At 38.0% G+C, this 10,254-nt stretch overlaps 1 protein-coding gene across 1 annotated transcript in view; it reads left to right on the top strand.

Annotated features, from left to right (window-relative positions):
* Positions 1-330: 330 nt before the first annotated feature.
* DCC (DCC netrin 1 receptor) overlaps positions 331-10,254 on the top strand; it is a 750,532-nt gene continuing 740,608 nt past the window's right edge. The window contains exons 1-2 of the mRNA XM_077777558.1: positions 331-382; positions 1,181-1,501. Of these exons, the coding sequence (XP_077633684.1) occupies positions 331-382; positions 1,181-1,501 (373 nt within the window). The remainder of the gene's footprint in view (positions 383-1,180; positions 1,502-10,254) is intronic.

Genomic DNA, 10,254 nt, shown 5'->3' with positions numbered 1-10,254 from the left:
ATCCTTACCCCAGAGATGGTTAAAAATGAAATTAAAAGTAATTTGAGTTGAATGATTTAGGTACACACCTGTTTGAACAAAGGGTGCACCCAATGGCCTCCTAAAGACCTTGTCATAGCCTGTGATTCAACAGCCAAGCACTCTGCTGAATGCTATGCTGCTAGCTCTGCTAGCTCTGAATATAATATACTTTAACTAATTATACTGGTTTCACCTGATCCCCCAGGATTCTTAAATGACTTTCTCTTCTTCCTGTTGATTTCTTATGTTCATTTATGTTTATTGAAAAAAGAGAGACCAAATATAATATTCGCTTAGATTTCCTGGCTCATGAGCAACATTCGGGTAGAAATTAAGACACTTCAGGGATTTGCAATTTTAGGTAGTAGCATTATTGACTTGCTTTTGCAAGTGGGATTTCTTACCTATTTTAAAATTCACCTGAGCTTTGTTCTAAACAACTTCCCCACACTGTTCAGAGTTGATTGTTGTTGTTGCTGTTGTTGATGATGATGCAACAATATGTCTGAGTAATTTTTTTTTGTGTAATTTAATGGATACTGTAATCAAAATGCAGAGATAGAAAACGTCTCCCAAATCTGAGGTACATTATGACTGCTGCTCCACTACTAACCACTGCTACTTTAAATATTTTTATTTATTTCTAGGAGAGAGAGAGAGAGAGAGAGAGAGAGAGAGCGTGAGCAGGGGAGGGTCAGAGAGAGAGGGAGTCACAGACTGAAACAGGCTCCAGGCTCCGAGCTGGCAGTCAGCACAGAGCCCGACGCGGGGCCCGAACCCACGAACCGCGAGATCATGACCTAAGCGAAAGTCGGACGCTTAACCGACTGAGCCACCCAGGCGCCCCTTGTCTCTCAATTTTTAAAGATCGACATATAAGTGATGATGGCCATGCCTAGATTTGTATGAATTTTCAATTTCTTACATTATTACTTTTTGGGTCAACTGTTTCATTTTTGGTTAGCTTAATTGAACACTTTTGTTTTTTGGGTTTTTGGTTTTTTTGGGTTTTTTTTGCTTCTTTAACCCAATATCATTCATTCTTGGATACTTTTCAAAGACCCCAGCTTTTTTGAAAAAGTTTTGTAAAGAGAAGACAGGAGATTGAAGCCTGTGAGGTCTTTGAATAAGTGAAGATCTTTATTTCCCTGTGTTCCAGGTTTCCAGATCAAGGCTTTCACATCCCTGCGCTTCCTGTCGGAGCCTTCGGACGCCGTCACGGTGCGAGGAGGAAATGTCCTCCTGAACTGCTCTGCTGAGTCTGACCGAGGAATCCCGGTTATCAAGTGGAAGAAAGATGGCATCCACCTGGCCTTGGGAATGGACGAAAGGAAGCAGCAACTTCTAAACGGCTCTCTACTGATACAAAACATACTTCACTCCAGGCACCATAAGCCAGATGAGGGACTTTACCAGTGTGAGGCATCTTTAGGAGACTCTGGGTCAATTATCAGTCGGTCGGCGAAAGTTGCAGTAGCAGGTAAGTGGATTCTTCCTTTTTCTCCTCTTCCTTCTCCATGTCTTCTTATTTCTTTTTTGAGAATAAGAAAATCATCTCTGCAGAAACAGTATACATTTTTAAGATAAAGGAGCAACGTAAAAAGGATGTGTGTATATCCCCTCATAGTTTTGACTGACTTTTCTCCTTAATTGCTTGGAAAACAGTAGTAGGATCTCAACAACTAACACAGCATTTTGAGACTTTTGGAAACAAAGGCCTCAAGTTGATCTACTGCTTGTGTCTGGTGGAGGACTCCTCATTAGTAGAAAAATGTTAGAAAAACAATTTCATAATTAAATTCATTTTACAGAATCACTAATGCTGAAGTTTTGTAGAGCTTTTTTTTTTTTGCCTTCAGAGTCATGAATTTTATTTTAATTATAATGACTTGACCACAGCATTTAGCTTTCACATGAGAAATAAAAATTTACCATTGCAATACTGCTTCCAAATATGCTTGGTAATGTGTTGACTCAATAATTAAGTAAGAAGATGAATAGTTTTTCCTTTCCATCTGAATATTTTCAGGTGGTAGAGACTCTGAAAAAAAAATAGTACTGGATGTTCTGGAATCCATGGATATTGTTAAGAGGGCAGCTAATAATTATTACTAATTTTTGGCCTCTGAAACGTTAGACATACAAGGAGAAGAATCAAAGGTTTACTTGTTTCTGTGATGGTTTGACCACAAATTGGGTTCTGATGTTTTTCTTTTAATTTTGACATGAGATACAGTACAAGGCACATGGATCTAACATGAAATAAGTTCAGGCTTTCAAATGGATAAACAGGTTGGAAGGGCTACTTTCAAATTTAGTCTTTAGTTCTCAGTATAAAATTAAGCTAACAGGCCATCATTTTGCCGTTTGGTATGGGATCCTTTTGCCAGGTCCCATTCAGTCTAAATCCAGAATACCGATGAGAATGAGGACACATTTGCAGCAATAACATTTACTAGGACAGTTGGGCAGGATGACCACTCCACTACACATTCTTCTACTGAGGGAATGAGGAAGTTAAAATCTCTAAGAGATGCTCTTGTCAGGTGATGATATAAAAATTAGATTTTATTGATATGCAATCAGTTTAAATCTAGTTTCATGCCACAAAAAGAGTATCACAAACCAGATTGTGCCTGAGCAAAGATGTCCTGATGAGCCTGGGCCTCACTTATAGATATAGTGGTCAACCGTCCTTCTTTAACCAGGACTGACCTGGCGTTAGCATTTGAAAATACTGTGTCCTGAGAACCAACCCCTGGTCTCAAGTAAAATGAGAATGGTTGGTCCACCTACCTGCTTGAGCAATGACAGACTGAAGCATGGTGCAGAAAGTCCCCTTAACTCAGGAAACACATGAGGTGGCATTCTGATCATGTAAACCGAGGCTCTCGGCTCCCTGGCCGACTTTGACTGGCTCCTTTGACTGAGGGGTGTCTGAAATTTGATTGATGAGCATGAAGTGTAGAGAGGATTTAAAGTCTATGTTAATTATGATTGATTAAAAGGAACAAGTGGAAGAAGTGCTGAGGATTAAGGTAAAAGCTGCTTTCCCAGAACGTTCAAACAAAGTGGAGAGGGTGCAGTTTGATTTTCTCTAGCTTAAGAATTTCTGGACACTCAGATCCCACCCGTCAGTTGCCCACGGCACTAAGGTAGTTCTGCCGATTTGAATGAACCAGGCTGGCGTTTTGACACCCTATTCCAGAAGGCAGGTGCATATGTGCTGTTAATGAAAATGGCCTGATTTGTTGTGGTTTCAGCTTTCCTGCAATCTAGATTCACTTTTACATGCTGTGTTTCAATGGGGAAATGAAGAATGATTCTTTCCCTGTGAGATATTAAAATAAAGTGGCTTCAGCTTTGGTATTCTGTAGAAGGATGGGCTGGCAGATTCAGTCACTGAGTTACAATCTAATATTAGATTGTATCATCTCAAGGCAATAAGGCTGTTCACAGCATTTTAAACACTTACCATGCTGTTTGGCAATGCAGCATACATCAATGTTATGTCTGTCGAGGTTAAGATTGCCAAACCACTGGAATGCACAAGGGGCATATATCTTCCTTGTAATAAAGACCATGGACCTGATTTAATCTCATTTTTAAAGCATTAGCAGTCAATAAACCAGTCACCACTAAAAGGTAAGAGTCAGCTTTGCTTCAATAAAAAAAAAAAGAGAAAAAAGAGAAAAAAAAAGAAAGATAAAACCTGTTTTGTACCTCAGATGTGGTGTAGAGTCCATTTAAAATAATAATGTTCCTCTTCCATGTTTGCTCTCTCAAAGTACCTTTTGATAAAAAGAAATGTGGCAAATGAAACTGCCTTTAACCAATCAGCACCTTTTATGCAATGGTCTTGCCATGTACCATTCATCCTATTTTCTAGGAACTTCTCACATGCTCTTCAAACTCTTAAACCGAAGTGCACACTCAGCTGAAGAGGGGAAGAGAGTTGGAAAGATAAACCAAGGGCTACCATACCATTTAATGTTTTATTAAAAGTCTCAGTGTATGGGGCACCTGAGTGGCTTAGTGGGTTAAGTTTCCGCTTCGGCTCAGGTCATGATCTCGTGGTTCATGTGTTCGAGCCCCATGTCAAGCTCTATGCTGACAGCTCAGAGCCTGGAGCCTGCAGCCTGCTTCAGATTCTGTGTCTCCCTCTTCCTCTGCCCCTCCCCCACTCATGCTCTGTCTCTCTCCCTCTCTCTTTCAAAAATAAATAAACATTTAAAAATTTTTTTTAAAAATCTCAGTGTAACAAGCTGCTGACCATTGGTATTTCTGGTAATTGTGAGTTCTATCAGTAAGGACTATTATTCTATTTGAAAGTAACTTGGCCATTCCTGACTGAAATTTAGGAATTTTGTTTGTATCCAGTTTGCTCTAGTCTAAAATGATGCAGTATTTCTCTGTAGTGAATACTTTTGTTTAGCCTTCTAGATTCAAACTTTTTTTCAGAAGTTTATTTACTTTGAGTGAGAGAGAGAAAGAGAGAGAGAGAGAGAGAGAGAGAGAGAGAGAATGTGGGAGGGTCAGGTAAAAGAGAGAGAGGGGAAGAGAGAAAATCCCAAGCAGGCTCTGCACTGAGCCTCAACATGGGACTCGAACCCACAAAGCATGAAATCATGACCTGAGTCAAAGTTAAATGCTTAACAGACTTAGCCACCCAGGACCCCCCCTAGATTGAGACTTTTGAAGAGAAAAGCAAAGCCAAACTTTATCTGCAAAGCTTCTCCTTCCATTCCATACCTGTCAGAGTGTCAGGCATGTTTAATAATTATTCATTAAACATTTGTTTTGCCAGTGAAGACAGGGAGCTTTATGCCTTATATAGAGAGGTTTCCATTGTCAGGAAATAAGAATTCCTGTCTCTTTCACGGGTCCATCTCACTGCCCTAAGAATCAAATTAACATAATACAGATTAATAGGAGAAAATAGAATTTAATAGAGTGCATACAGGGAATCCACACAGACATGGAAATTCCAAAGACAGTCAGACAAAATGAGGTATATATGTCATTCTGAACTAAAGAGAAGGGGGTAGGGGTCAGGACAGAGGAAACGGATGCACTTCACGGGGCAATAAAAAGAAGAGCAGGCATTTGGTAATTAGAGGTCTGACCTGCCATATGGATGGCAAAAATTTTTAGATAAAATTCATTTCTGCTAATAATCCTTGTTCTGGGAAGGACCTCCAATTTAGATTCTTCTATACAGTTAAGGGAGGGTCAAAAGTTTCTCTTGAACCTATTGGGTCTCTATTGCCTTCAGCTCTGAATAATCTCCCTGCCAAAGTGTTCCATCACGGGGCAGCCTTCCCTTGGACCCTACGCCATCAATGTCATCCGTGTTTTCCTCCTCCTTCTCTGCTTCTCTCTCACTCTTTTTTCAAAATGATGAGATTAAACTTATCTACTTGCTGGACAGAATTGGGATACTTTCATTTATATCTCACTAGTCTGTAAATTACTAAACTGTCGAGGACTATGGAATTAGAAGGTGGACTGTACTGGAATATCCATATGCTACTTCAAAAATAAAAGGCACGTGCCAATTCCTCATTTCTTCCTAAAGCCATAACATCACGATGAGCTCGCATTGGGTCAAGCACATCTTCGGTACTCAGGATATTGCCACTTATCTGAGACTCTGGATTCTCTTCTATAAAATCAACATAATAATAAACTACCTTGTAGGGCTGTGGTGGCTTTTCAGTAACATTTAGCATGTAAAGGTCTAGTGTAGACTAGATTCTTTTAAAAAATGGGTATTATTGTGTTATTACAATTATTACTATTCAGAAATGACAACTTTGAATTTTCTCCTGTGACGATATACAACATTTTTTGGAGAGGTTTGGTAGAGGAAGAAATATAGGCTACAAATCCTGAGCTATAAATATTGCCATCTTGGATCAGATAAATGCTTTTGCAATCTACAAGCACAAATTGGCAAACCTGAATTGAGTTTTCCAAAAGTTGAATCTATGCAGTTTGTTGGCAAGCTGTGCCAAAATCTGTTTGACTACAGGATTCATTTTTCACAACTTGATCTACTATTCTGTCAATGAAGCCAATATAATTTGTGCTGGTCAGACCAGGAGTTCTAGATCATGCAATTGCTGTTACCATTACAGAAAAAAGACGCAAGGCAATCTTCTTCATGGATCCTCCATCATGTCCTTCCAAATGAAAAAGATTCACTGAAGCTGAGTTCCTAGGAGTCAGTTCGCCCAGACTGAGAGTTTGACATAACCCTCTCACCTTTGAGGGTGCGGGGCATGGGCTGTGACCATGAGGGGGGAGTCTATGCCAATGAGTCAGAAAACTGTATCACTGCAGAGCTCCTCTGAATAATCATGAAAGTACTATCTTGTTTATTTTCCCTGACACCACCACCACATATCAGCACCCCAGCATACCCACCCAACCACGCAGCCCCTTGACCTCCCACTTCCCTTGCAGGGCTAGGAGGATCACAGTTGGAACCTAAGTGTCACCTCTTTTTATATCCACACTCTCGGGGATGCAGTGGGATCAGCCCCTCCTCCTCAGGTGAAGGGACACTGACTGCAAGGTACATGATAGAGCATTTGCTTCCAAGTAGATTCTTCTTTTGTTAATTTAAAAGTATTTACATCTTGACTATTAAAACTACTGACTTATTTTTTTTATAATACTTTGCTCTTTGCACATATATTCATAGGCATAATGCTCATTACTTCATAATGCTCAAAAAGGCTCTCAGATAACCAATGCCCAGACTAATAGAGAACAAAACGGTGGGTGGGGGGGAAGGTACTGAATTTCTACAGACAGAGACTAGAACCCAGATTCTCTAGCACATACTTATTCCCTTATCACTTTGCTTCTCAATCTAAGGACTAGATGTAAGGACACTGAATAGTAACCCCTCCCCCCATCCATTTATTGTTAACCAGTAGAACTCTCCAAAATATAAACTGAGGGAAAGTAGTCATTATTACCGTAATAATAATAATAGGTTTTATTTATCCATTTAGTCTCTTGAAAATGTCAACCCTTGTGGGAAACACTCTGATTTGGATGTTTTCTTCTAAAATGAGAGATTTTACTACCATAGCTGTACATTAAATGATGACATATGATAGATCTCTCTGGAGATAGACAGAACATGTCACTTAAAAAAATAAGCTTATACAGGGGCACCTGGGTGTCTCAGTCGGTTAAGCATCCAACTTCAGCTCAGGTCATGACCTCATGGTTCATGGGTTCAAGCCCTGTGTGGGGTTCTGTGCTGACAGCTCAGAGCCTGGAGCCTGTTTCAGATTCTGTGTCTCCCTCTCTCTTTGCCCCTCCCCTGCTCATGCTTTGTCTCTCTCTGTCTCAAAAATAAACAAAAAAAAATTTTTTTTAAATAAGCTTGTATATACTCTTTCTAGGGGCAAGGTTTTTGTTATCTTTTTCATCTTTGTAAGTGGTTTTATAATTCAGGCTCAGTTTGCATTTTTTTCTTCCTGTTTCTTGAAAATCAAGGAAATAAAAGGCCAACTAAATTGCCTGCACTTGAATTGTTATTTCATTCAGGAGCATATTTTTTTTCTTCCCCATTACAATAGATGTTTCAAGATGCAAATTGTCACACACTGCTTTTAAATAACACAGGCATTATAATTAAAATTCCCCTGTGTTTAAAAAAAAAATAATTAGTTACTTGAAGAGTTGTTGCGGTGAATTCCCTTCCAGAATGCCTCCCATTTAAATGAGTTATGAAATAATTAGTGAACACATATTATGGTCAGAGAAACTAGAATCGTCTGAGCAGAATGGAGCATTTTGTGAAATGATAATCTGACCTTTATGTTTTTACTTAAAAGGCAACAGAAAAAGGAGCTTGTCTTAAGAGAAGGGAGAATAAACTATATTGCCTCAGGTCACTCAAATGTTATATAAAGGAAACAGCAAGAAAAATGCTCATATTCCTTTTCTCTACAGGAACAAATATAAGAATCTTGCCTGGAAGGTCAAGTTCATCTGGTTAGGCAGTTTGGAAAATATATCCCAAGGCCCTTGAATTCTCTCAAAATTCTATCTTGGGAAGGTACAGTGACAAAGCAAAGAGGGCTTTGTTTTGTTTTGTTTTTTGTTTTTAACCAATAGGGATAGAGTTTATTCTAAAACAGTAAGCAGGAAAATAAATTGTTCAGACTCCATAATTCTTAATGGTCTTAATTATCTCTATTTAGCTAAATGTTCCTATTGTTTTCTGGTTAAAACATGAGAGAGAAAAATATATATATAAGGAAGAAATGTGGTGTTGAAGTAATCATTGTATGTGTGCTAATCTCATAATTTTCTTTTAATTTTATTGATAAATAAAACTGGGATAATCACCAGGATTGCCCCAATGCCTCCTTACGTGCACACTCCCACACCCTGAACTCAAATAATTGCATTTTAAAGAATAGGTTTTTAGTTACTTCCTTACTAAGTCAATTAACTCTGCAATAAAATTAAAATAGAAATATATTCCTGAAAAACATGCACAGTGGAAAGACATCTTCTCCATTATAAAAATCACAAAAGAGAACTTGACAGGGCTTTTTATAGTAGAAACATCAACAAAATAAATTTTAAAAATCGTCCTACCTTTCATTTCCTTTTCTTTCTTATGAATTCTAATTCATGTGACAATGGAAATAGCTAATTATTCATTTTAAAAATCATTATCTTAAGAGCACTTTTTAAAATAATTCAGACCTTAAGCTACATACAGTGTGATATTTGCTGGTACTATAATAAAAATGAAGGAGGGATATTTAAAATAACTCAGTGATGTTAAGGGGAAACACTCTTGTATTCTAGAAGACTCCTTTGGAATACAAAAGCTTGATTTTTTTTTTTTATTTGATAAATGTCAGGCTAACAAAGACTTAAATCAGAGCAAGTAGATAGCTCAGGTGGCATCATTTTAAATTTCTGATAAATTATAACTGGTAATAAATTTAATAAAGCATTTTTACTTTTATGAACCTATCGCTGGTACTGGCTTTTTTTCCCATTATCTTTTTTTATGTCCATGGTAAAATGTATTATTTAAATGTAATATTACATAAAGACCTTTGAATTGAGATGTTTATATTAGATACAAAGTTTTTCTACAAAGTAAGGAAACATTTAAACTTAGGGGAAATTCTAGAAAGTATGATAGTTCAAAGAAATCATGGAAAATCTCAGTGTATGTAGTCCCTAAATCCTTTTAAACTTTTCCTGTTAGAATGTAAAATACTGTTAGTGAAAGAAAGCACTTACTCATCTCCCTTATGAAATTATTTTTTTAAGAGTCTAATTTTGTACTTATAACCTATATATATTCTGTAATAATCAGTCTAGCCCATTGGCAATTTCTCCCATAATTGTTAAAAAGCCTATTTATTTGGTAGCTGTGAGAATTAGAATAAATCAGAAAAGTTGATTCCTAGGGAATAGGAAGCCACTGGAATACATGAAGGAGCCACATATACTTGATGCAGCAAATAACTTGTTTAGGACCTTGAATTCTGAGTTTAGCATAAAACAACAATGACAGATATTTTTGGTAGGAAATAAATAACCAGAGTAATTCCCAAATCTGTCTTCTCATTTCACAATACACTGGAAGCACACACACACACACACACACACACAGAGTAATATAATATAGTATTAATATATTTAAAACTGCCACTCCCAGTGCTACAGTTGAGAGTTCTTTCTTTAGAGGCTTTCTATTAAAAGACAAAAGCTCTTGCCTTAGCTCCAGAGTTCAGCGTTTTCCACTGAAAAGCAGGTTGCACACCTCAAAGCATCTGAGAAGCTGCCTTTTGTTCCACACAATTCATCACAGGTTCTTAATGGGGGTTTATCTCTAAAGACCCTTTAGGTATCAATGTCCCTGCTTTAACCGGACCATAGAGACCTTCGAGGGCTGTGACATCATTATTGATAATAAGTATATATGCGGCCTTCATCCAGTTTCTGACACTAAACTCCCAAAACCCTGGGGATTTCGTTAGTCCTGAGACCTATTAAGGTCTTTTGCTATGTTAATGACATTGACATTGGGACCCCACTCAAGGATGGGACCTGGTTAGCCCCTGGTAGAAGGAGAAACAACCCTGTGATTAGAGGGTTGGAACTTTCAGTACCACCCCTTGACCTTCTAGGAGGGGAGAGGGGCTGAAGTTCAAATCAAATCAATAGCTAATGGTC

Source organism: Crocuta crocuta, unplaced genomic scaffold, assembly GCF_008692635.1.
Source record: "Crocuta crocuta isolate KB4526 unplaced genomic scaffold, BGI_CrCroc_1.0 scaffold36, whole genome shotgun sequence".
Taxonomy (NCBI): Eukaryota; Metazoa; Chordata; class Mammalia; order Carnivora; family Hyaenidae; genus Crocuta; species Crocuta crocuta.
This window is presented reverse-complemented; position numbering and strand designations above follow the sequence as displayed.